The 27689-nt window shown below is 47.0% G+C and overlaps 1 protein-coding gene across 8 annotated transcripts in view; it reads right to left on the minus strand.

The window, feature by feature from the left end:
* The window catches only part of RBBP5 (RB binding protein 5, histone lysine methyltransferase complex subunit), a 570252-nt gene that overhangs the window by 243795 nt on the left and 298768 nt on the right, over positions 1-27689 (minus strand). For 5 of the 8 annotated variants that reach the window (XM_069238530.1, XM_069238526.1, XM_069238527.1 and 2 more), the window contains exon 13: positions 6594-6785. In XM_069238530.1, the coding sequence (XP_069094631.1) occupies positions 6594-6785 (192 nt within the window). The remainder of the gene's footprint in view (positions 1-6593; positions 6786-27689) is intronic. The other 3 variants (XM_069238534.1, XM_069238533.1, XM_069238532.1) reach the window with 1 other exon arrangement.

Raw genomic sequence — 27689 nt, forward strand, 5'->3', positions numbered from 1 at the left:
GCTTAGAGGGGTGGCTGTCGACCTCTTCTGAGCTCTCTGTTTCGAGGTCATTCCAATGATCCTTGAAACTCCCTGTGGCTTCTTCTACCTCAGGTTCATAGAACTCCTCATCTGCCTCTTCTTTGTGTGGTTCAGGGACTGCTGAAGCTTCGAGGGCCGTTTCTTCCTCTTCGACGTCCACGTTCTTTGAGGCCCTCAAGGGTTGGGAGGAATTGAAATTTGTTTTAGTGCTTCGTCAAACTCCTTTCCTTGCAGGAACGCTGCCATTTCAGCCTCCAAACAACGCCTCTTTCTTCACCTCCGATGCCTTTTCGACGTCTCGTTCCATCGAAGATAATCTTTTCGGCGTATGTCCCCCGATGGTTTTTAGGTCTCTTTCGCCGAGTGAGGTCTCGCCTGTTTCGGCAGCAGGGCCTCTTTCATATCCCTGGTCTGGGGTCAATGGGCATCTTTTGCTTGTGGTTGGCCCTCGATTGCCATTTTCTTGGATGTCGGGCTGCCTTGTGATATCTCTTCTCAGGGATTTTCTCCTCCAAGCCTTTTGGTGACTTTGTTACCTTTTCAGGTGTCTTTTCAACATCCTTTGTGTTCTTCTTTTGCGGACATTTTTTCTCTGCATCTCCCTCGAGGAGTTCGACCCTCCGTGAGTCGATTCTGTACCACCCACTTGCTCTTCCTTGTCGCTGGATAGGCCTAACTCCTTCAGTGACTCGTGGTGCTTTTGGCCCAGCATTGCTGAGTGGTGTTCCTTCCTCTGCTTTCGGCATGCTTTGAGAGTCTTGGGGACAAATGCTGCGCAGGCTTCACAGCCCTCATCTCTGTGATCTCTTGGGAGGCAGAGGTTGCAGACCTCATGAGGGTCGCGCTGGGTAAACTTAAGGTGGCAGTTCGGGAATAATCTAAACGGGGGCGGGGGGGGGGATTGGGGGGGGGAGGATCTTTAATGTCCTCTACCTTGCTTCATTCTTGGGCTCTGTGGATTTCTTTGGTGTCCCCCGCCGAGGAATATTTTCAGCTGTCTCTGTGCCTCGGCTTCTGCTAGTTTCGGGATGATCTTCTCGTGAAAAAGAAAAAAAAAAAAAAAGAAAAACAACACATTTTTCTTTGTTTTATGCATTCTTTCCAAAGAACTTCAAAACTTCTTCCTTGCTTCCAGACCCAACGACAGGAAAAAGAATCTGAAGATGGCTACCACGCACAGGAACTTCCGGGGCGCCGTCTGACATCATGCGGGGGACAGACCTAACACCAAATGGAGGTCGATGATGCCCAGAAAGAGAAAAAAAAATAAGACAATTTCGGACCCAATTACTAGATGGCGGAATGATGCACAGCATGTGAATCCAGAAAAGCATTCATGCTGCAAAATATCAAGATTTCGAACTCCGGCACCAGTGATGTCTGAGCCCGTGTAGGTGGAAAAGAGACTGGAGCAAAGTTAGAGTGCAGCTGGACCCGTTGTGGGATTGCCTCTACAATCATGACTCTTTGAACAGAGAGTGGTGAAATGGGTTGAGTCCCTCTCTGTCTTACTTTTCTTCTTAGATTTGGACTTGCCTGGCTATTTCAACCACGAGGAGGACCTATCACGAAAGTTGTCTTGAGAAAAGGAATGAGCCAAGTCCTCAATTTAGAGTGAGACTTATGCAAGGTCTGTGATTTCCTTTGTAGTTCAGCAACATACAGCTTTGCGTCAGTCCCAAATCGCCTTCAGATGCATGAAGGTACATTATTTGCACGTCATGGAGTTGTGCCCCTAGCCGAAACATCAGATGCAGACCTTGTCATGGCATGGTTGGAACCCTGTATTCTTCGGAGGGGATATTGTTAACTTGCACACTAGCATGAGATTTTGAAAGGAATTTGTGAACCAACAAAAGAAAGCACAACTCCAGACGCTGTACAACAGAACTAAAGCTGGCTCACAGGGGGCTCGCCTCTACAAGACTCCACTCTGTCACTTCTTGGGTGGAACAAGGTCAACACAGAGCTGCACAATGCTACCAAAGCACACAGGAACAATGTTGTCAAAATGTTCAAACCAGTCTGGCACCTGGGTAATATTCTAGATGTGAGAAATCTGCATTTAGAAGCTTTCATCACAAACAGCCATGGTGATGAATGTGTGCCAAAATCAGGTCCAGGATCAGGATGTAGGCTTCTGGGGTGAAATGACTGATTAGACTGTATAAGTGAAGTATAGGTTGAAAAAAGCTCCCTTTCTTTTTTTTTTTACTAGAAAGCACTAAAGGATGGACTGGCTCTGTCTCATCTTAGAAAAGGAACTTGTCTATTCTCTCCTAAGACACAAGGGGCTCTGACAGGGACTATCTGAACATAGCCTATATACACCACAAAGATCACCTAGGAGACATCTGTGACCAGAGTCCAGTGGTGGGACACAAGTCCAATGATGGCAGTACAGGAAAAGTCTCCCCCATTCAAGTAGTGTGTATCTCCTGAGGTTTAACAGCAGAAGGCACAAGGGATGATTGATCGGTTTTGCTCTTCAAGCAACTACTTTCTGGACTGGCAAGAATAGAAAAAAAGTACAGAAGATGCTAGCCTAAGAGGTGCTTTGAAAATAACCCTCTGTCTTTAGCAACTTAAAAGCAGTGGCCAAATAAGGGTACAAAGAGCCTTGTGGAAAACATGCAGCCATGACTGTTTTCAACTGCTGGAGAACTTAATCAATTAAAGGATAAAAGAGATTCCTCTGTCTATCAGCAAGTCACTGACATTGTCCAGAGGCTTCTGCTCTGTGACTTAAGACTTCAGCCAAACTACACATCTCAAACATCTGGCACAGACCTCACAGTTGTGCCAGTGTGTTCTCAGGACATCTGCAAGTTCCACTCATTATCTACCACGTGAGGCTAAGCAAACACATATATTACTCATCTGCAGCAATAAGGGGAAAAAAGGTCAAATGCATGCACCAGATGCAATTTGTAGCTAACCATAGTCACATAGGCGGTGGCCTATTTGAGGGAAAGACTACCAAATTGGTAAACTTTCTTTCCATGTTATGTTCTTATGTATACTGTTACAATCCTGACAAAACAGTTATGGGTCAGAAAGAAACTGGGAAAAAGAGGTACACTTTAAGAAACACTTGAAACACTTGAAGGTCATATGATCATCTCTCATTTTCAGGTGAAAATGCAAGGCATTCTACAGCGGAGTAGCCATCACCGAAAACGCACTACCACTGCTTTTGCATTTACTGTATCTAAAATTGTTTAGCATAAGACTCCATGAGAGTGCAGCATTCTGGTTAACCTACAAAGATAAAATCTTCATTTCAGGAATGTAATGACTTATTTAGAATATCTTTATGAATAGACTGACGGGATGCGTTCTATGAACGACAAGTATCCAATCAGTAATAGATGCCTAGAGTCCAAATATCACACTGCAGCCGAGATGCAGTAGAATTCTGACAGCTTTTTAATAGTCATGCACCAATCATACAGATGCATGAACTGAAACAAGGCTCCTAGGAGATCACTCCAGAATGGGGCTTAGTAGCCATTAACAATACACAGGGCTGCTCCAAATTAGTTGGGATTACAATGGTGGTCCATATATTAGGTGTTTGCTTCCTCCAAACGCCAGAACAAATAGTGCATGTGCTGTTTGTGTATATAGGGATGGAGAATAATTAATTAGCATGTTATAAACACTTGCAAGGCGTCCCACATATATCAGGTGCAAATTGCATGCCCAATAATCAGTGAATCCCCCGTATTTACAAATTAGCGTATGTGCAATTTGCACCAGATTTTAGCGGGCCAATTGTATTCAGAACTTAATTAAGAAATTAAGGGCCTAATTTCCCTTACTGTGTGACAGACACGGGGCATACACTAAAAACAGCAGTTGTCCTTGACGCTCTATTTAGTCACAGACATCAATACATTCTAAACTGGATAGAAGGAACTCCCGCTGCTTTTTGGCAGATGTTCTGCATGCCAAACGCTAAGTCATACCCTAACACAATACATAAAAATGTAGTGACAAAAATTGTGTATTTTGTCCCAGAAATGTAAGCAAGAAGAAACCATGCATAAATGTAATGCTATCAGAAAAATAGAGAAAGAACCAGACCGGATGATGGTTGTGTTTACTGTTCAGTTTATAACTTTACAGTAGGACAATTAGAGATCAAAAGTTGTGATGGTACTTTGGAGGGTATCGATTTAAAATGACTGGCCAAGAGTGCCTAAGTTAAAAATGAAGAAGATATCCAATTGAAAAGTCAACAAGAAGTATGAAGTGGCTAGCTCAGCAACTTTCGAAATTAACTCAATGAAGAACTGATTTACACAAATAATCTCGTTTTCATCAACTTATTTAGCTATTATAAAACGAGGGCAAGAAGGCTGTACTTCCAGAGCACCAGTTATGGATCACTGGGCATGAGATATTTACTATCCGATAGCCTTAAAAATATATGAAATGAAGATTTAATCAGTTATCCATCCTAAACAAATGTATTTCATTTTGTGCAACATAACTGTCACAGAAAAACAGTTTACTGATATCCTACATAACCGCACAATTCTTTTATAAGAATTGAAAAACTGTGGGGTGTTATGTTATTTGCTTTTTAATTGCAGTTTTTTTCTATTTTTAGATGCAATGGTAAAGCCTGGACCCTTTGGCAATGTCCATAAAAAGCCTGCCACGTTAAAGACAAACGAACAGTATTAAGTGCCTGGGCGATATTATAGTGTGGTCGGGTCAAATAATTGAGTAAAGAAGATAAAAGGGTCAGGAGGTCACTGTAATTCAGCGAGTATTGTGATGCACACAATGCACCTACAAACTGAAAATCTAGTCAACAGAAACGTGAAGCTAGGAAGACTAACATTCCAGCACAAGCCACCTTAATCAGGTGGACGAATCTCAAGAAGAAGCAGAAACTGTAACCAACTCAATCTAGTTAAGTTGTATGTACATTCGAAGCAAAAATCAAGCTTGCAGAGCTGTCGCACTCAGTGTCTACGTCCAACTTTCAATAACCTTCTGTTCTGAAAATGACTCATTGTGGATCAAAACGTCGTTGATATAATTGGCATTTAGATCTAAAAATTCTCTAACTGAGTTGGATTATAATGTAGTACAGTTGAGTTGCTTTAAAATCGTTTTGGAGGATGTGTCATCTCTTGAATACGAACACATCTTGAACTTTCAAACAGCACTGAACACTGTCTTTTTTATTTCCATTTGCAAGTAACAATTTTAAATTTTGCAATTCCTTCTCAATTGTTATGTCTTGATGTATGGACTTTATTACATGGTGTTTAATATATTTTTTTGTTGGATTACCACCTTTTTTTTCAAAATACTATTAAAGCATGCTGCAAGGAACCATGGAGACTTAATAGCTCTTCCTATCAGAGAACTTTGCTTCCAGTGTTAATGACCTAATGCTAGGAGCAAAGTAAAATATGTAGGATTCGGTGTGCAAACTCGTGTGTGTCAGGTACACTGTTTGTGGGAAATAATATCACTTCTTTTTTGGGGGATTATAATTATTTTAGGGAGTTAAAGAGGCAAATATTTCATCAGAAGCTGCATGTTACAGAAAACCCCTGTCCACACACAACTTGCCTCTTCTCAAATTTGAGACATATCAGCAAGATGAAAAAGTAACAACTGTAGAGAGTGCTTGCTGCTTTCAGGAAAGGTTATTTAAATAAGTATTGGTATATCATTTTAACAGGGATTAGCAATTTTGATAGCTAGCCGTTATATTGTTTTGCAAAAATGAGGTCTGTGAAACTCCCAGACAGAACTGCAGGCATGCACATGAAATTCAGGCTTCAAAGTAAGGTGTAATTAGTATATTGAACAAGCAAGGAAGATAGCACCCAATTTAGTCACACTAACATACTGCTCTGAAAAGGAAATTAAAGCAACTATAAACGTCAAATGAGAGTATACCTATTAGCTCCAGAATATCTCCTTCTGCAGAATAAGTAAGCCAAAAGAAAGATGATCTGTAATTTGTAAATTCTTTCTTCACTGATGCCACACCCCAAGCAGATGTTGCAAATGTAAAGCATTTACGAAATAAATAATGCTTTAAGGTGCTACAAAAGCTTTGTGGTATACTGCTACCTACAATAAAACCTATAGAGAAATATAGGTAGGACTATGAAGCTCTTCCCTAAAATCAAATCACAGACACATTTTAGGTGACTTTTTTTTTTTATTGAAGCGTACATTGTGCAGGAGTGTTTTTGTTAAAAGTTGCCAGTTTCTAAGCATCTTCCACTTGTAGTCAAGAAAACAAAACAGTTTAATACTCCGTAAAGTTTTGCTCACTATACACTGTTTTGGTCACCTGTCTCCTTCATGTTGAGTGCATACATTACTTCTGCACAAGTCTGCGATATCCATACTAGGAGAATGCAGAAGCACACCCTATTTGCAGAGGTAAACTCTGGATCTAGAAGAGATTTAAACATAAAAGCTGCAGGGCAAATAGAGAGGAATGGCTAAAACCTAAGTGAGGCAGGATGGGAAAGGGCACAAAGGAAGGCTGCCAAAGCAAGCTGCCACCACACAGCCTGGCTTCTTACCTGGCACGGGCAGGCACAGCTCCGCCTGCACAGTACCCTTCGCTACTCCGTCGAGAGGCAGCCCACGATCCCCCTTGTAGATTTTCGGTTTAAAGGGAGAATCTTTCTCTTTACCTTTCGATCCTTTTGGGCGGCCCCCTTGTTTCTTCTTGGATTTGCCATCCCCCTTGACGCCCAACAGTGGGTGGACTTCTGCGAAGGGCGGAAGGGGAAGAGTGAGCAAAACTGCAATATTGTACAGATGGTAAAGTAAGATTCTGTGAAATACATAGAACAGGTGTCGCACAAGCTACAATGCAAGACTGAGTAGGAACATACATGGCAGAGGAATTAGAAGTGGAAACGTTGGTCAGGCACAGCACAGGCAGCTGCAGTGTCTCTTTCGCACTTACCTCTGGTTTTATAGGAAATTGTATTTGTACTAGAAACTCAGAAATGTATTCTGACAGCCGAAATATACTGCATGTACTGCGAGTGAGTGGGCTGCTCCCTGACCCACATGTTGACTAGAATTATGTGAATACTGGAGTGCCCAGAACTAGGAAAGGATGGCCCACAAACATCAGTCAGTTTCATTAGAGTTGTGCTTTTCCCCTAAAATAACCAAGAAAGACTGGCAAAGGAGAAGCTTTTGAGTATACTAGCCTACTGCTGGTTTCACAAGCAGTGCATCTTTGACGATCTATTAGTCGACTTAAAAAAACACCTACCTTACATGTCTGAAGTCATTTTTTGGGCGTCGAGCATAGTCAGTATGGCTTATGACCAATGATAACATCAACCGGAAGCCAATAATGTTAGAAACTGGAGAAACCCGAGGATACCATTTTTCCATGTCTTGGTACACTGCTGATGAGCTATGCTCAAGCTTATTTATTAATAATATGCTAGTACTCCACTTCACCGGTGTAGATTATTGAACATGCTAATAAAGAGTCTCCTCAAACTATTAATAAAGGTAACTAGCCTTCTCTTTTTGCGCATTAACTTATTCAATATTCTTATGCTGCAAAACAGCATTTTCCATGATTTGGATGTGGGTCTAAAAAGTGAGTGTCTGATAATTGAATCTTTAATATATCCATATTATTATAATATATAGTCCATTCTATTACAGCATTCTTCATTGTCTGAATTTCAAAGTATTTTCAAGTGAATGTACTTACAAAGGATCACATTGCCACTTTACATGTGACCGGTCCATTAAGAATGCATCACCAAAAAAAGCAGACAACAAATTTTCTTTCTAGCAGGGCACTGCGGTTCGCGAATTAGTAGCATAAGTGCATTCACTGTACAATCCGGGGAGCAATGGTCAATCTAACAGTGTTGCCCACATCAGCCATAGCAAATAAATAAGAGTTTTTGGGTCGTTCTTGTGCCTTTCTGTAGGAAACTGGGTTTTCGTTGTTGCAGAACCCACCCACTTTTTGCCCCCTTTTTAGCTGCTAGAGATTTTTTCAACTCTGACAGTGCAACGAGGCCTAATCACCAGACCTCAGTGCCAGTGCTCTTTCCCTAAAACAAGGTACAGTCTAACTGTAACCCAATTGGCATGGACTTTAGTACCCCTGCAAGTCCCTCATAGATGGTAGCTGTAGGAAAGTGCCACTGTTGGCATGGTTACCCCCCCCCTCCACACTTTTTTGTCTAGTGTTGATGCCAACTTTGATTGAAAGTGTGCTGGGACCCTGCTAACCAGGCCCCAGCACAAGTGTTCTTTCCCTAAAACTGTCCCTTTGTCTCCACAATTGGCACAGCCCTGGCACACAGATAGGTTCCTTGTAACTGGTACCAAGGGCCCTGTGGCCAGGGAAGGTCACTAAGGGCTGCAGCATGTATTATGCCACCCTGTGGACCCCTCACTCAGCACATGCACACTGCCTCACAGCTTGTGTGTGCTCATGGGGAGAAAAAGACTAAGTCAACATGGCACTACCCTCAGGGTGCCAAGCCCACAACTCTCTGCCTATGGCATAGATAAGTCACCCCTCTAGCAGGCCTTACAGCCCTAAGGCAGGGTGCACTATACCCCAGGCAAGGGCATAGTTGCATGAGCACTATGCCCCTACAGTATTTAAGCCAATTCTTAGACATTGTAAGTGCAGAGTAGCCATAAAGAGTGTATGGTCTGGGAGTTTGTCAAACACGAACGCCACAGTTCCATATTGGCTACACTGAATACTGTGACGTTTGGTATCAAACTTCTCAGCACAATAAATCCACACTGATGGCATCTTAGAGTTGCCCCCTGCATGCCAGCCCAGCTACTAGTGCTAGGCTGACCAGTTTCTGCCAGCCTGCCACATCCAGATGGGTTTCTGGCCATATGGGGTGAGTGCCTTTGTGCACTCTGTGACCAGGAACAAAGCATGTCATGGGAGTAGGTGCCTCACACCTCCCCCTGCAAGAACTGCAACACCTGGCGGTGAGCATCAAAGGCTCAAGCCTGGTGTTACAATGCCCCAGGGCACTACAACTCGTGGAAGTGTGAGTCCGCAACACTCCGCGCCTGACACCCACGACATGGACTGTGAGAAAGTAGCTTCTTTCTAGCCTTGTTACCCCCACTGTTGGCCTGTTTATGAGTATATGTCAGGGTGTTTTCACTGTCTCACTGGGATCCTGCTAGCCAGGGCCCAGTGCTCATAGTGAAAACCCTATGTTGTCAGTATGTTTGTTATGTGTCACAGGGACCCTGCTAGCCAGGACCCCAGTGCTCTTAAGTTGTGGCCTATATGTGTTCCCAATGTGATGCCTAACTGTCTCACTGAGGCTCTGCTAACCAGAACATCAGTGGTTATGCTCTCTCTGCTTTCCAAATTTGTCACTAACAGGCTAGTGACTAAATTTACCAATTCACATTGGCATACTGGAACACCCATATAATTCCCTAGTATATGGTACTGAGGTACCCAGAGTATTGGGGTTCCAGGAGATCCCTATGGGCTGCAGCATTTCTTTTGCCACCCATAGGGAGCTCTGACAATTCTTACACAGGCCTGCCAGTGCAGCCTGAGTGAAATAACGTCCACGTTATTTCACAGCCATTTACCACTGCACTTAACTTATAAGTCACCTATATGTCTAACCTTCACCTGGTGAAGGTTGGGTGCAAAGTTACTTAGTGTGTGGGCACCCTGGCACTAGCCAAGGTGTCCCCACATCGTTCAGGTCAAATTCCCGGACTTTGTGAGTGCGGGGACACCATTACACGCGTGCACTATACATAAGTCACTACCTATGTATAGCGTCACTATGGTAACTCCGAACATGGCCATGTAACATGTCTAAGATCATGGAATTGTCACACCTGGCATTGGGGGGGACAATTCCATGATCCCCCGGGTCTCTAGCATAGTACCCGGGTACTGCCAAACTGCCTTTCCAGGGTCTCCACTGCAGCTGCTGCCAACCCCTCAGACAGGTTTCTGCCCTCCTGGGGTCCAGGCAGCCCTGGCCCAGGAAGGCAGAACAAAGGACTTCCTCTGAAAGAGGGTGTAACACCCTCTCCCTTTGGAAATAGGTGTGAGGGCTGGGGAGGAGTAGCCTCCCCCAGCCTCTGGAAATGTTTGATGGGCACAGATGGTGCTCATCTCTGCATAAGCCAGTCTACACCGGTTCAGGGATCCCCCAGCCCTACTCTGGCACGAAACTGGACAAAGGAATGGGGAGTGACTACTCCCCTGACCTGCACTTCCCAGGGGAGGTGCCCAGAGCTCCGCCAGTGTGTCCCAGACCTCTGCGATCTTGGAAACAGAGGTGTTGGGGGAACACTGGACTGCTCTGAGTGGCCAGTGCCAGCAGGTGACGTCAGAGGCTCCTTCTGATAGGCTCTTACCTCTCTTGGTAGCCAATCCTCCCTCCTTGGTAGCCAAACCTCCTTTTCTGGCTATTTAGGGTCTCTGCTTTGGGGAATTCTTTAGATAACAAATGCAAGAGCTCACCAGAGTTCCTCTGCATCTCCCTCTTCACCTTCTACCAAAGGATCGACCGCCGACAGCTCAGGACGCCTGCAAAACCGCAACAAAATAGCAAGACGACTACTAGCAACCTTGTATCCTCATCCTGCCAGCTTTCTCGACTGTTTCCAGGTGGTGCGTGCTCTGGGGGTAGCCAGCCTCCTCCCTGCACCAGGAGCTCTGAAGAAATCTCCTGTGGGTCGACGGAATCTTCCCTCTGCAACCGCAGGCACCAAAAGACTGCATCACTGGTCCTCTGGCTCCCCTCTCAGCCCGACGAGCGTGGTACCTGGAACTCAGCAACTCTGTCCAAGTGACTCCCACAGTCCAGTGACTTTAGTCCAAGTTTGGTGGAGGTAAGTCCTTGCCTCCCCACGTTAGACTGCATTGCTGAGTACCGCATGATTTGCAGCTGCTCCGGCTCCTGTGCACTCTTCCAGGATTTCTTTCATGCACAGCCAAGCCTGGGTCCCCGACACTCCTTCCTGCAGTGCACAACCTTCTGAGTTGTCCTCTGGCGTCGTGGGACTCCCTTTTGTGACTTCGGGTGGACTCCGGTTCACTTTCCTTCCAAGTGCCTGTTCAGGTACTTCTGCGGGTGCTGCCTGCTTCTGTGAGGGCTCCCTGAGTTGCTGGGCGCCCCCTCTGTCTCCTCCTCCAAGTGGCGACATACTGGTCCCTCCTGGGCCACAGCAGCACCCAAAAACCTCTACAGCGACCCTTGCAGCTAGCAAGGCTTGTTTGCAGTCTTTCTGCATGGGAACACCTCTGCAAGCTTCATCGCGACGTGGGACATCCATCTTCCAAAGGAGAAGTTCCTAGTCCTCTTCTTTCTTGCAGAACTCCAAGCTTCTTCCGACAGTTGGCAGCTTTCTTGCACCCTCAGCTGGCATTTCCTGGGCTCCTGCCCACTCTCGACACTGTCGCGACTATTGGACTTGGTCCCCATGTCTTACAGGTGCTCAGGTCCGGAAATCCACTGTTGTTGCATTGCTGGTGTTTGTTCTTCCTGCAGGATCCCCCTATCACGACTTCTGTGCTCTCTGGAGGTAGTAGGTGCACTTTACACCTACCTTTCAGGGTCTTGGGGTGGGCTATTTTTCTAACCCTCACTGTTTTCTTACAGTCCTAGCGACCCTCTACAAGCTCACAGAGGTTTGGGGTCCATTCGTGGTTCGCATTCCACTTTTGGAGTATATTGTTTGTGTTGCCCCTGTACCTATTTGCTCCTATTGCAATCTATTGTAATTTGTCACTCTTTGCATTACTTTTCTAGCTATTACTTACCTAAGTTTGGTTTGTGTACATATATCTTGTGTATATATCTTATCCTCATACTGAGGGTACTCACTGAGATACTTTAGGCATATTGTCATAAAATAAAGTACCTTTGTTTTTACTAACTCTGTATTGTGTTTTCTTATGATATTGTGCATATGACACCAGTGGTATAGTAGGAGCTTTATATGTCTCCTAGTTCAGCCTAAGCTGCTTTGCCATAGCTACCTTCTATCATCCTAAGTTGCTAGAAACACCTCTTCTACACTAATAAGGGATAACTGGACCTGGCACAAGGTGTAAGTACCTCTGGTACCCACTACAAGCCAAGCCAGCCTCCTACATTGGTTGTGCAGCGGTGGGATAAGTACTTGTAACTAGTTACCACTTTGTCATTTTGTACTTTTCATAAGAGAATAATATACAAAACAGTTCAGTGTATGTACACCTAACCAAAAAGTTTTGCTTTTCTTCTCTCAAACTTTTTTTGCTGAAAAGTATTCTAAAACTACTAAAAGTTTTCTAAAAGTTAGAAACAGTTTTTTTCTCTGTTCTTTAAAAAGTTCTGAAACTTTCTTCCTTCTCACTATTTCTAAACCCTTTACTATCATGTCTGAAGTAGAGTCAGCTCTTAAAATGGTCAATACAACTTATGACAATTTGAATTACAAGGCAAAAACAATAAGTGATGGACAGAATGCTGAACATTGTCAAACATTCACCCCCAGTACAGTGATCTGGGCCTAAATCCATTGTTGTTTTGCTGCCCATGCCATTCCAGTTTGGACCCAGCCATATGCAAATCAGTCTTGACCCTGTTCCCCATGGGAACAGTCCAGCCCGAACTGCTAGGCCAGGTCTTCCCTGGACTGGAAACAAGCATCCTGGGACCGGTTTCGGGGTTTCACCCCTCATCAGCCAGGCTATCTTGAATCCAGTGGCATGGGAAGCACGGGACCCACGTCTGGGCATACCCTTCCCACTTAGGGCGACAAAGCAAAAACAATAAGTGATGGACAGAATGCTGAACATTGTCAAACATTCACCCCCAGTACAGTGATCTGGGCCTAAATCCATCGTTTTTTTGCTGCCCATGCCATTCCAGTTTGGACCCAGCCATATGCAAATCAGTCTTGACCCTGTTCCCCATGGGAACAGTCCAGCCCGAACTGCTAGGCCAGGTCTTCCCTGGACTGGAAACAAGCATCCTGGGACCGGTTTCGGGGTTTCACCCCTCATCAGCCAGGCTAGCTTGAATCCAGTGGCATGGGAAGCACGGGACCCACGTCTGGGCATACCCTTCCCACTTAGGGCGACAAAGCAAAAACAATAAGTGATGGACAGAATGCTGAACATTGTCAAACATTCACCCCCAGTACAGTGATCTGGGCCTAAATCCATCGTTTTTTTGCTGCCCATGCCATTCCAGTTTGGACCCAGCCATATGCAAATCAGTCTTGACCCTGTTCCCCATGGGAACAGTCCAGCCCGAACTGCTAGGCCAGGTCTTCCCTGGACTGGAAACAAGCATCCTGGGACCGGTTTCGGGGTATCACCCCTCATCAGCCAGGCTAGCTTGAATCCAGTGGCATGGGAAGCACGGGACCCACGTCTGGGCATACCCTTCCCACTTAGGGCGACAAAGCAAAAACAATAAGTGATGGACAGAATGCTGAACATTGTCAAACATTCACCCCCAGTACAGTGATCTGGGCCTAAATCCATCGTTTTTTTGCTGCCCATGCCATTCCAGTTTGGACCCAGCCATATGCAAATCAGTCTTGACCCTGTTCCCCATGGGAACAGTCCAGCCCGAACTGCTAGGCCAGGTCTTCCCTGGACTGGAAACAAGCATCCTGGGACCGGTTTCGGGGTTTCACCCCTCATCAGCCACGCTAGCTTGAATCCAGTGGCATGGGAAGCACGGGACCCACGTCTGGGCATACCCTTCCCACTTAGGGCGACAAAGCAAAAACAATAAGTGATGGACAGAATGCTGAACATTGTCAAACATTCACCCCCAGTACAGTGATCTGGGCCTAAATCCATCGTTTTTTTGCTTGGACCCAGCCATATGCAAATCAGTCTTGACCCTGTTCCCCATGGGAACAGTCCAGCCCGAACTGCTAGGCCAGGTCTTCCCTGGACTGGAAACAAGCATCCTGGGACCGGTTTCGGGGTTTCACCCCTCATCAGCCAGGCTAGCATGAATCCAGTGGCATGGGAAGCACGGGACCCACGTCTGGGCATACCCTTCCCACTTAGGGCGACAAAGCAAAAACAATAAGTGATGGACAGAATGCTGAACATTGTCAAACATTCACCCCCAGTACAGTGATCTGGGCCTAAATCCATCGTTTTTTTGCTGCCCATGCCATTCCAGTTTGGACCCAGCCATATGCAAATCAGTCTTGACCCTGTTCCCCATGGGAACAGTCCAGCCCGAACTGCTAGGCCAGGTCTTCCCTGGACTGGAAACAAGCATCCTGGGACCGGTTTCGGGGTTTCACCCCTCATCAGCCAGGCTATCTTGAATCCAGTGGCATGGGAAGCACGGGACCCACGTCTGGGCATACCCTTCCCACTTAGGGCGACAAAGCAAAAACAATAAGTGATGGACAGAATGCTGAACATTGTCAAACATTCACCCCCAGTACAGTGATCTGGGCCTAAATCCATCGTTTTTTTGCTGCCCATGCCATTCCAGTTTGGACCCAGCCATATGCAAATCAGTCTTGACCCTGTTCCCCATGGGAACAGTCCAGCCCGAACTGCTAGGCCAGGTCTTCCCTGGACTGGAAACAAGCATCCTGGGACCGGTTTCGGGGTTTCACCCCTCATCAGCCAGGCTAGCTTGAATCCAGTGGCATGGGAAGCACGGGACCCACGTCTGGGCATACCCTTCCCACTTAGGGCGACAAGCAAAAACAATAAGTGATGGACAGAATGCTGAACATTGTCAAACATTCACCCCCAGTACAGTGATCTGGGCCTAAATCCATCGTTTTTTTGCTGCCCATGCCATTCCAGTTTGGACCCAGCCATATGCAAATCAGTCTTGACCCTGTTCCCCATGGGAACAGTCCAGCCCGAACTGCTAGGCCAGGTCTTCCCTGGACTGGAAACAAGCATCCTGGGACCGGTTTCGGGGTTTCACCCCTCATCAGCCAGGCTATCTTGAATCCAGTGGCATGGGAAGCACGGGACCCACGTCTGGGCATACCCTTCCCACTTAGGGCGACAAAGCAAAAACAATAAGTGATGGACAGAATGCTGAACATTGTCAAACATTCACCCCCAGTACAGTGATCTGGGCCTAAATCCATCGTTTTTTTGCTGCCCATGCCATTCCAGTTTGGACCCAGCCATATGCAAATCAGTCTTGACCCTGTTCCCCATGGGAACAGTCCAGCCCGAACTGCTAGGCCAGGTCTTCCCTGGACTGGAAACAAGCATCCTGGGACCGGTTTCGGGGTTTCACCCCTCATCAGCCAGGCTAGCTTGAATCCAGTGGCATGGGAAGCATGGGACCCACGTCTGGGCATACCCTTCCCACTTAGGGCGACAAGCAAAAACAATAAGTGATGGACAGAATGCTGAACATTGTCAAACATTCACCCCCAGTACAGTGATCTGGGCCTAAATCCATCGTTTTTTTGCTGCCCATGCCATTCCAGTTTGGACCCAGCCATATGCAAATCAGTCTTGACCCTGTTCCCCATGGGAACAGTCCAGCCCGAACTGCTAGGCCAGGTCTTCCCTGGACTGGAAACAAGCATCCTGGGACCGGTTTCGGGGTTTCACCCCTCATCAGCCAGGCTAGCTTGAATCCAGTGGCATGGGAAGCACGGGACCCACGTCTGGGCATACCCTTCCCACTTAGGGCGACAAAGCAAAAACAATAAGTGATGGACAGAATGCTGAACATTGTCAAACATTCACCCCCAGTACAGTGATCTGGGCCTAAATACATCGTTTTTTTGCTGCCCATGCCATTCCAGTTTGGACCCAGCCATATGCATAATTTGAATTACAAGAGCCTAAGGAGTCTCTGCTTAGAGAGAGGTTTAGTGATTGGAAAGAACCCTAACAAATAATTTCTATTTAACATGCTTATTGTGAATGATGAGTCCCAAGCAGGCACATCAAATGAGTGGTTAATAGAAGGTTCCCAATCTGACTCAGGGGATCTCCTTGAGGGAGGTAGGAAAGGTTCTGATCATGATCTGCGCCCTAGCAGGACACCCAGTAATGTTGGTAGTAAAGGAGGTTCCCATCACAGTAGGGAAGTCTTTATTCCTAGAGGCCAAGTTGCTAGGGTCCAGTTAGTTAGGGACAGATCCCCCTCTGTTGTTTCAAACTTGTCTTGTGTCCAAGCATTCCCAGCCCACCCACCCTGAGGATAACTTGTTAGAAAGGGAACTCAAAAGGTTGAGGGATGAAGAGACCAGACTGAAGCTTAAACAGCAACAGCTGGCCTTAGATAGGGAATCCCTAGACCTGGAGAAGGAAAGACAGAGATTGGGGTTTGGACCCCATGGTGGCAGCAGCAGTATTCCTGATAGTAATCCTGTTAGAGAGCATGATTCCAGGAATCTGCACAAGATAGTCCCCCCTTACAAGGAGGGGGATGACATCAACAAGTGGTTTGCTGCACTTGAGAGGGCCTGTATGGTACAGGGGGTCCCTCAAAGGCAGTGGGCTGCTATATTGTGGCTATCTGTCACTGGAAAGGGTAGGGATAGGCTCCTTACTGTTCGAGAAAGTGAAGCTAACAATTTTACAGTTTTGAAGGATGCACTCTTAGATGGATTTGGCTTAACCACTGAACAATACAGGATAAAGTTCAGAGACACCAGAAAAGAGTCCTCACAAGACTGGACAGACTTTGTAGACTGTTCAGTGAAGTCCTTGGAGGGGTGGTTACATGGCAGTAAAGTATCTGACTATGAAAGCCTGTATAATCTTATTTTGAGAGAGCATATTCTGAATAACTGTGTGTATGACTTGTTACACCAGTATAGCTCCCTGCACCCCCACGGCAACGCCTGCAGAGAGAATCCAGAGGCTTCCCCTGACCACGACTGCCCGGTAACATGGAGCCCGACGCCTGGAAGAAGCACTGCACCCGCAGCCCCAAGGCCTGAGAGAAACTAAATACCGGTGCAGGAGTGACTAGCAGGCGGCCCTCATCGTTGCCCAGTCGGTGGCTGCCCCGAGAAGCCCCCCTGTGCCCTGCCTGCATCGCCAGAGTGACCTCCGGGTCCCTCCATTGAAAGCAATACTAAACCAGACACCTACTTTGCACACATTGCACCCGGCTGCTGCTGAGGGTATATTTTGTGTGCCTGTTTGTGACCCTCCAGTGCTCTACAAAACTCCCCTGGTCTGCTCCCCGAGGACGCAGGTACTTACCTGCTGGCAGACTGGAACAGGAGCACCCCTAGTCCCCATAGGTACATATGTTATTTGGGCTCTACTTTGACCTCTGCACCTGACCGGCCCTGTGTTGCTGGGTGTTTGGGGTTGCCTTGAACCCCCAACAGTGGACTGCCTATGCCCCAGAGACTGAACTTGTAAGTGCTTTACTTACCTGCTAAACTAACTTGTACTCACCTCCCCCGGGAACTGTTGATTTTTGCAGTGTCCACTTTTGAAATAGCTTAATGCCATTTTGGCAAAACTGTGCACCTTACTGTTTTACTTCAAAGTTCCATACTTACCTATGCCAAGTACCTTACAATTTATGTATTTACTTGAATTCTGAATCTTGTGGTTCTAAAAAAAATTCAGAAAATAATGTTTTTCTATATAAAAACCTATTGGCCTGGAGTTAAGTCTTTCAGTGTGTTTTCTCCTTTAATGCCTGTGTGTGTACAACAAATGCTTAACACTACCCTCTGATAAGCCTACTGCTCGGCCACACTACCACAAATAGAGCATTAGTATTATCTGTTTTTGCCACTATCAACCTCTAAGGGGAACCCTGGGACTCTGTGCACATTATCTGTCACTTACAGATAGGATATACAGAGCCAACGTCCTATACTGGTGGATCAGCAGTGGGGTCTAAGACTTTGCATTTGCTGGACTACTCAGCCAATACCTGATCAAATGACTAAATTCCCAAAATCGTCATTAGAAATTGTTTTTTGAAATTGTTTACTATTTTTCAAAATTTGTAAAAGTCCTGCTAGGGCCTTGTGTAAGTCCCTGTTAGCATTTCTTTTTAAGTTTAAAAGTTTGTAAAAGTTAGGATTTAAGTACTAGAAGTAGTTTTTAGTTTCTTAAAAAAGTAATCCCAAGTTTTAGAGTCATAATGAGTCACACAGATGAGATGGTGATGGAACTCAACCTCACCCCTTACCTGAATCTAGGGATTTCAGAGCTAAGGTATCTCTGTAAGATCAAAAAGATAACGACTGGGTCCAACCCTACCAAGGTCAAGCTCCAGGAGCTCTTGGCAGAGTTTAAAAGGGACCACCCCTCTGAGTTGGAGGATCCTCCCTCATATGGGGAAATTAGTGATCAGAAGAATGAACTCTCCCCCTCCTGTCCTAATTAGGGAGAAGAGGGCTCCTAGAACCCTGTCCCCACAAATCATAGTCAGAGAGCCTGGTTCTTCCACAGCGGAGTCCAGTACCTCTGTGAGCGTTGAGGACAGCCTCAATGAAGAGGACATCCTTCTAACAACGATGGCCAAGAGATAAGCTTTGGAGAAGCAGCTCCTAGCTATGGAAAGGGAAAGAAAATAAATGGGTTTAACACCCATAAATGGTGGCAGCAACTTAAATAGGGTCAAAGAGAATAGTGACATCCTAAGAATCCCCAAAGGGATTGTAACTAAATATGAAGAATATTATGACATCACCAAATGGTTCACAACTTTTGAGAGGGCTTGTGCAACCAGAATAGTAAGCAGATCTCACTGGGGAGCTCTACTTTGGGAAATGTTCACTGGAAAGTGTAGGGTTAGACTTCTCACACTCTCTGGTAAGGATGCAGAACCCTATGACCTCATGAAGGCTAACTGATTGAGGGCACTGGATTCTCAACTGAGGAGTACAGGATTATGTTCAGGGGGGCTCACAAAACCTCGAGCCAGACCTGGGTTGATTTTGTTGACTTCTCAGTCAAAACACTAGATCGTTGGATAACTGGCAGGGGAGTAAGTGATTATGATGGGCTGTATAATTTATTTATGAAAGAACATCTGTTAAGTAATTGCTTCAATGACAAACTGCATCAACATCCGGTAGACCTATGTCCAATTTCTCCCCAAGAATTGGGAAAGGCGGCAGACCACTGGGTCAAGACAAGGGTGACCAAGACTTCCAAAGGGGGTGACCAAAAGAAAGGGGTCACAAAGCCTCCCAGGGGAAGGGTGGTGAGACATCCAAGGACAAAAACAATGAGTCTTCACAAGGGCCCCAAAAACCTGCTCAGGAGGGTAGGCCCGAGCCCCTTCAGTCCACAAATGGGTATAAGGGTAAAAACCTTGATCCCAAGAAGGCCTGGTGTGTCAACTGTTGACAGCATGGACACCAAACTGGAGACAAGGCCTGTCCCAAGAAAAGTCCCACCACTACTACTCCAGTTAGCACTGGAATAGCCAGTCTCCAGGTGGGATCAACAGTGTGCCAGAGCAAATCAGGGTTCACACTGAAGCTACTTTAGTCTCAGAGGGTGGGGTGGATTTAGCCACACTTGCTGCCTGGCCTGCAAAATTACAGGCAGCAGCTCTTGATAAATGGGAATAGAGTAGAAGCCCTGAGGGATACAGGTGCCAGTGTCACCATAGTGACAGACAAACTGGTTTCCCCAGGACAGTACCTGGCTGGACAGACATAGCCAGTCACAAACACTGACAATGAGACTAAAGTCCATCCCATGGCAATGGTGCCTTTAGAATGGGGAGGGGACACTGGCCTGAAACAGGTGGTAGTCTTCTCTGCAATCCCAGTAGAGTGTTTGCTAGGGAATGATCTGGAGTCCTCAGCATGGGCTGAAGTAGAGCTTAAGACCCATGCAGCCATACTGGGTATCCCTGAACTGGTGTGTGTTAAGACAAGAGCACAAAGCAGAGCACAGGGTGAAAAGGAAATGCTGGAGTCTGGAATAATAGCCCAACCTTCCAAGAGAAAAGGTAAGAAGATTGGGGGACCAGCTTCTACATAGCACAAGAAACAGGACCTCTCTTCTCAGGAAGATGGCCTATCCCCTGAGAGAACTGAGTCGATGGAGCTGGAGCCTTATCAGGTAGAGCTCTTGGGCCCAGGGGGACCCTCAAGGGAACAGATGTGCCAGGGACAAAAGACCTGTCCCACACTTGAAGGCCTAAGACAGCAAGTAGCTGAGCAAGAAAAAGAAAGTGTCAGTGGATCCTATAGGGTCTATTGGGAGGATGGACTCCTTTTACAGTGAGGCAAAAGATCCCAAACCTGGTGCCACTAGGAGAGTGTTAGTGCCATGGGAGCTTAAAGAGTTCATCCTAATTTTAGCCCATGACATTCCCCTTGCTGGGGATTTAGGACAAACCAAGTCTTGGGAGAGATTAGTCAACCATTTCTACTGGCCCAATATGTCCCAGAATGTAAGGGAGTTTGGCAGCTCCTGTGTCACCTGTCAAGCAAGTGGCAAGACAGGTGGCCATCCAAAGGCCCCCCTCATTCCACTTCCAGTGGTGGGAGCCCCCTTTGAGAGAGTGGGAGTGGACATAGTGGGTCCACTTGAACCTCCCACAGCATCAGGGAACCAATATATACTGGTAGTAGTGGAGCATGCTACCAGGTACCCTGAGGCAATTCCCCTTAGGTCCACTACTGCCCCTGCAGTAGCCAAAGCACTCATAGGTATCTTTACCAGAGTGGGCTTTCCTAAGGAGGTGGGTTCTGACAGAGGTACCAACTTCATGTCAGCTTACCTAAAACATATGTGGAATGAATGTGGGGTGACTTACAAATTCACCACACCATACCATTCACAATCCAATGGTCTTGAGGAGATATTTAACAAGACATTGAAGGGCATGATCATGGGGCTCCCTGAAAAACTCAAAAGGAGATGGGATGTCCTCCTGCCATGCCTGCTTTTCGCCTACAGAGAGGTGCCTCCGAAGGGAGTAGGGTTTTCCCCCTTTGAGCTTCTGTTTGGCCATCCTGTAAGGGGACCACTGGCACTTGTACAAGAAAGCTGGGAGAGACCGCTCCATGAGCCTAAACAAGATACAGTGGACTATTGTAAGGAAATGCCTCCTTGGCATGGTTACCCCCTGACTTTTTGCCTTTGCTGATGCTATGTTTTGATTTGAAAGTGTGCTGAGGCCTGCTAACCAGGCCCCAGCACCAGTGTTCTTTCCCTAACCTGTACTTTTGTTTACACAATTGGCACACCCTGGCATCCTGGTAAGTCCCTTGTAACTGGTACCCCTGGTACCAAGGGCCCTGATGCCAGGGAAGGTCTCTAAGGGCTGCAGCATATCTTATGCCACCCTGGGGACCCCTCACTCAGCACAGACACACTGCTTGCCAGCTTGTGTGTGCTGGTGAGGACAAAACGAGTAAGTCGACATGGCACTCCCCTCAGGGTGCCATGCCAACCTCACACTGCCTATGCAGTATAGATAAGTCACCCCTCTAGCAGGCCTTACAGCCCTAAGGCAGGGTGCACTATACCATAGGTGAGGGCACCAGTGCATGAGCACTGTGCCCCTACAGTGTCTAAGCAAAACCTTAGACATTGTAAGTGCAGGGTAGCCATAAGAGTATATGGTCTGGGAGTCTGTCAAACACGAACTCCACAGCACCATAATGGCTACACTGAAAACTGGGAAGTTTGGTATCAAACTTCTCAGCACAATAAATGCACACTGATGCCAGTGTACATTTTATTGTAACATACACCCCCGAGGGCACCTTAGAGGTGCCCCCTGAAACCTTAACCAACTACCCGTGTAGGCTGACTGGTTTTAGCAGCCTGCCACACTCGAGACATGTTGCTGGCCACATGGGGAGAGTGCCTTTGTCACTCTGTGGCTAGTAACAAAGCCTGCACTGGGTGGAGATGCTTATCACCTCCCCCTTGCAGGAGCTGTAACACCTGGCGGTGAGCCTCAAAGGCTCACCCCCTTTATTACAGCACCACAGGGCATTCCAGCTAGTGGAGTTGCCCGCCCCCTCTGGCCACGGCCCCAGTTTTGGCGGCAAGGCCGGAGGAGATAATGAGAAAAACAAGGAGGAGTCACTGACCAGTCAGGACAGCCCCTAAGGCAACCTGAGCTGAAGTGACTCTGACTTTTAGGAATCCTCCATCTTGCAGATGGAGGATCCCCCCAATAGGGATAGGAATGTGATCCCCTCACCTTGGGAAGAGGCACAAAGAGGGTGTAGCCACCCTCAGGGCTAGTAGCCATTGGCTACTGCCCTCCCTGACCTAAACACACCCCTAAATTCTGTATTTAGGGGCTCCCCTGAATCTAGGAACTCAGATTCCTGCAACCTAAGAAGAAGAGGACTGCTGAGCTGAAAAACCCTGCAGAGAAGACGGAGACACCAACTGCTTTGGCCCCAGCTCTACCGGCCTGTCTCCCCCCCTTCTGAAGAAACTGCTCCAGCGACGCTTTCCCCAGGACCAGCGACCTCTGAATCCTCAGAGGACTGCCCTGCTCTAGAAGGACCAAGAAACTCCAGAGAACAGCGGCCCTGTTCACCCAAGACTGCAACTTTGTTTCCAAAGAAGCAACTTCAAGACAACTGCGTTTCTCGCCAGAAGCGTGAGACTTGCAACTCTGCACCCAACACTCCCGGCTAGACTTGTGGAGAACAAACACTTCAGGGAGGACTCCCCGGCGACTACGAGACCGTGAGTAGCCAGAGTTGCCCCCCCTGAGCCCCCACAGCGACGCCTGCAGAGGGAATCCCGAGGCTCCCCCTGACTGCGACTGCCTGACTCCCACCCAGATCCCGACGCCTGGAAAAGACTCTGCACCCGCAGCCCCCAGGACCTGAAAGATCGGAACTCCAGTGCAGGAGTGACCCCCAGGAGGCCCTCTCCCTTGCCCAGGTGGTGGCTACCCCGAGGAGCCCCCCCCCCCTTGCCTGCCTGCACCGCTGAAGAGACCCCTTGGTCTCCCATTGATTCCAATTGAAAACCCGACGTGTGTTTGCACACTGCACCCGGCCGCCCCCGTGCTGCTGAGGGTGTACTTTCTGTGCTAACTTGTGTCCCTCCCGGTGCCCTACAAAACCCCCCTGGTCTGCCCTCCGACGACGCGGGTACTTACCTGCTGGCAGATTGGAACCGGGGCACCCCCTTCTCCATTGAAGCCTATGTGTTTTGGGCACCACTTTGAACTCTGCACCTGACCGGCCCTGAGCTGCTGGTGTGGTAACTTTGGGGTTGCTCTGAACCCCCAACGGTGGGCTACCTTGGACCCAAACTTGAACCCCATAGGTGGTTTACTTACCTGCAAGAAGTAACAATTACTTACCTCCCCTAGGAACTGTGAAAATTGCACTGTCTAGTTTTAAAATAGCTATATGTGTTTTATTTGAAAAGTATATATGCTATTGTGATTATTCAAAGTTCCTAAAGTACTTACCTGCAATACCTTTCATGCAAAGTATTACATGTAGAATTTGAACCTGTGGTTCTTAAAATAAACTAAGAAAATATATTTTTCTATACAAAAACCTATTGGCCTGGAATTGTCTCTGAGTGTGTGTTCCTCATTTATTGCCTGTGTGTATGTACAACAAATGCTTAACACTACTCCTTTGATAAGCTTACTGCTCGACCACACTACCACAAAACAGAGCATTAGTATTATCTCTTTTTGCCACTATCTTACCTCTAAGGGGAACCCTTGGACTCTGTGCATACTATTCCTTACTTTGAAATAGTGCATACAGAGCCAACTTCCTACAACTATGTACTAGGCCTCCGCTCTAGGATGGCAGAGTACATGGAAAAGGTAAGCAAAAACCTTGAGGTCAGCCAACAACTCCAGAAGTTGTGGTATGACCAAAAGGCTGCTATGGTTGAATTTCAACCAGGGCAGAAAGTCTGGGTTCTGGAGCCTGTGGCTCACAGGGCATTGCAGGACAGATGGAGTGGCCCTTACCCAGTACTAGAGAAGAAGAGTCAGGTCACTTACTTAGTGTACCTGGGCACTAGCAGGACACCAAAGAGGGTGATCCATGTTAACCGCCTTAAACTCTACAATGACAGGGCAGACATAACCATGTTGATGGTTACTGATGAGGATCAGGAAGCAGAGAGTGAACCTTTCCCTGACCTCCTCTTAACTGACCCTAAAGATGGCTCAGTGGATGGAGTTGTCTACTCAGACACCCTCTCTAGTCAACAGCAAGCTGACTGCAGGCAAGTCCTCAAGCAGTTTGCTGAACTCTTTTCTTTGACCCCTGGTCAGACACACTTGTGTACCTACGATAGCGACACAGGAGACTGTTTACCTGTCAAGAATAAAATATTCAGACAGTCTGACCAAGTCAAGGAAAGCATAAAAGTGGAAGTCCACAAGATGCTGTAATTGGGAGTGATAGAGCATTCTGACAGTCCCTGGGCTAGCCCAGTGGTCTTGGTCCCCAAACCTCACACCAAGGATGGAAAGAGAGAGATGATGTTTTGTGTGGACTACAGAGGACTCAACTCTGTCACCAAGACAGATGCTCACCCCATACCAAGGGCAGATGAACTGATTGACAGATTAGGTGCAGTCAAATTCTTAAGTACCTTTGACTTGACAGCAGGGTACTGGCAAATCAAAATGGCACCAGGAGCAAAAGAAAAGACCGCATTCTCCAAAAGTTTACAGTTATGCCCTTTGGCTTAAAGAATGCCCCTGCCACCTTCCAAAGGTTGGTGAATCAAGTTCTTGCTGGCTTGGAGTCCTTTATATCTAGATGATATTGCTGTCTTTAGCTCCAACTGGCAGGATCACCTGGTCCACCTGAAGAAGGTTTTACAGGCCCTGCAAGCAGCAGGCCCCTCTATCAAAGTATTCAAATGTCAGATAGGGCAGGGTACAGTGGTTTACTTGGGACTCCTTGTAGGTGGAGGCCAAGTGCAGCCATTACAGCCCAAGATTCAAACTATTCTGGACTGGGAGGCTCTAAGAACCCAGACTCAAATCAGGGCATTCCCTGGCTTGACTGGCTACTGTGGCACCCTGAAATAAGCTATGTGCTCAGCACCAGTTCTGAAAGCTCCAGGTTATTCTAAGCAATTAATTGTGCAGACTGATGCCTCTGAACATGGGATAGGTGCAGTTCTAACCCAAACAAATGATGATGTCCTTGACCAGCCTGTTGCTTTTATTAGCAGGAGGGTTCTCCCCAGGGAGCAGCATTGGAGTGCCATTGAGAGGGAGGCCTTTGCTGTGGTTTGGTCACTGAAGAAGTTGAGACCATACCTGTTGAGTACTCACTTCATAGTTCAAACAGACCACAGACCTCTCAGATTGCTTATGCAGATGAAAGGAGAGAACCCTAAACTGTTGAGGTGGTCCATATCCCTACAGGGAATGGACTTTGTAGTGGAACACAGACCTGGGACTGCCCATGTCAATGCAGATGGCCTTTCCAGGTTCTTCCACTTAGAAAATAAAGACTCTCTTGGGAAAGGTTAGTTTCATCCTCTTTCGTTTGGGGGTCAATGGAAGGTATGTAGGAAAATGCCACCAGTGGCATGGTTACCCCCAAACCTTTTGCCTTTTGTTGATGCTAGTAATGATTGAAAGTGTACTGGGACACTGCTAACTAGGCCCCAGCATTCTTTCCCTAAAACTGTACCTTTGTCTCCTCAAATGGGACAGCCCTGGCACACAGATAAGTCCCTTGTAACTGGTACCCCTGGTACCAAGGGCCCTGTGGCCAGGGAAGGTCTCTAAGGGCTGAAGCATGTATTATGCTACCCTGGGAACCCCACACTCAGCACATGTACACTGCCTCACAGCTTGTGTGTGCTGGTGGGGAGAAAAAGACTAAGTCAACATGGCACACCCCTCAGAGTGCCATGCCCACAACTCACTGCCTGTGGCATAGGTAAGTCACTCCTCTAGCAGGCCTTACAGCCCTAAGGCAGGGTAGACTATACCCCAGGGGAGGGCATAGCTGCATGAGCACTATGCCACTACAGTGTCTAAGCCAATTCTTAGATTTTGTAAGTGCAGGGTAGCCATAAAGAGTATATGTTCTGGGAGTCTGTCAAACACGAACTCCACAGTTCGATAATGGCTGCACTGAATACTGTGAAGTTTGGTATCAAACTTCTCAGCACAATAAATCCACACTGATGCCAGTGTGGGATTTATTGAGAAATGCAAACAGAGGGCATCTTAGAGATGCCCCCTGCATGCCAGCCCAACTACTAGTGCTAGGCTGACCAGTTTCTGCCAGCCTGCCACATCCAAACGGGTTTCTGGCCACATGGGGCGAGTGCCTTTGTGCAGTCTGTGACCAGGAACAAAGCCTGTCCTGGGTAGAGGTGCCTCACACCTCCCCCTGCAAGAACTATAACACCTGGCGGCGAGCCTCAAAGGCTCAAGCCTGGTGTTACAACGCCCCAGGGCACTCCAGCTAGTGGAGATGCCCGCCTCCCAGACACAGCCCCCACTTTTGGCACCAAGTCCGGAGACGATAATGAGCAAAACAAGGAGGAGTCACCCTCCGGCCAGGACAGCCCCTCACGTGTCTTGAGCTGAGGTGATCCCTTCCTTAGAAAGCCCTCCATCTTGCTTTGGAGGATTTCCCCCAATAGGATTAGGGATGTGCCCCCCTCCCCAAAGGGAGGAGGCACAAGGAGGGTGTAGCCACCCTCAGGGACAGTAGCCATTGGCTACTGCCCTCCAGCCCTAAACACACCCCTAAATGTTGTATTTAGGGGCGACCGGGAACCCAGGAAAACAGATTTCCTGATGACCTGAACAAGAAGGACTGATGACCTGAAAGCCCTGCAGAGACGTCCGAGACAACAACTGACTTGGCCCCAGCCCTATCGGCCTGTCTCCAGACTCAAAGATAAGCCTACTGCTCGACCACGCTACCACAAATAGGGCATTAGTGTTATCTGTTTTTGCCACTATCAACCTCTAAGGGGAACCCTTGGACTCTGTGCACACTCTCTCTCACTTTGAGATAGTATATACAGAGCCAACTTCCTACACCTGGGCATCCCTTTTGAGTCAAAGGGGCTGGTCTCTTAGTCCCCGCTTGCGGCCTCTCGTTACAGGTACATTTCCCCAATGACCATAACGGGTAGCGTCTGAGACTACTGCTGCGAGAAGCACCTCTGCATGCGGATGCCCCAGGGCAGACAGAAGTGAACTGTTGAAGCATTCTTGGACCTTGGACCCTACTTACCTAAAGTCCTGAAGAAGAGTCCTGGAAGTCGATTGTAAGTGAAACTATGCAGTGAATGTTTCTCCCATAGGATAACATTACCGCGTTCAAGTCTTATGCCTTAAATCTGCACTATTTCTACTCTAGTACAAAAATCTAACTCCAAAAGTACTTACACGACTCCAATGGTCTTGCTATAAAAAAAATACATAAAAATCTGTTATTTTTATAAATTGGTACTGGATTTCTTCAAGTGCGTGTCTCGCTTACTTGGTCTGTGGATGTAATAATGCCTAACAGTAAGAAGCTGGCTATCTATGTAGTGTACCAATGTAGGGATACACAATGCAGATAATACAGGTAACTCCCCTTGGTTTACAGGGTTTAAAATAATAACCCTAAATGCTTTCGTTTTGGTAGTGTGGGTGAGTCGTAGGCTTAATTTTATTAGTAGTTAATTTTTTTAAGTAAAAGTTTATTTAAAGAATATATTTACC

The sequence above is a fragment of the Pleurodeles waltl genome, chromosome 6, assembly GCF_031143425.1.
Source record: "Pleurodeles waltl isolate 20211129_DDA chromosome 6, aPleWal1.hap1.20221129, whole genome shotgun sequence".
NCBI lineage: Eukaryota > Metazoa > Chordata > Amphibia > Caudata > Salamandridae > Pleurodeles > Pleurodeles waltl.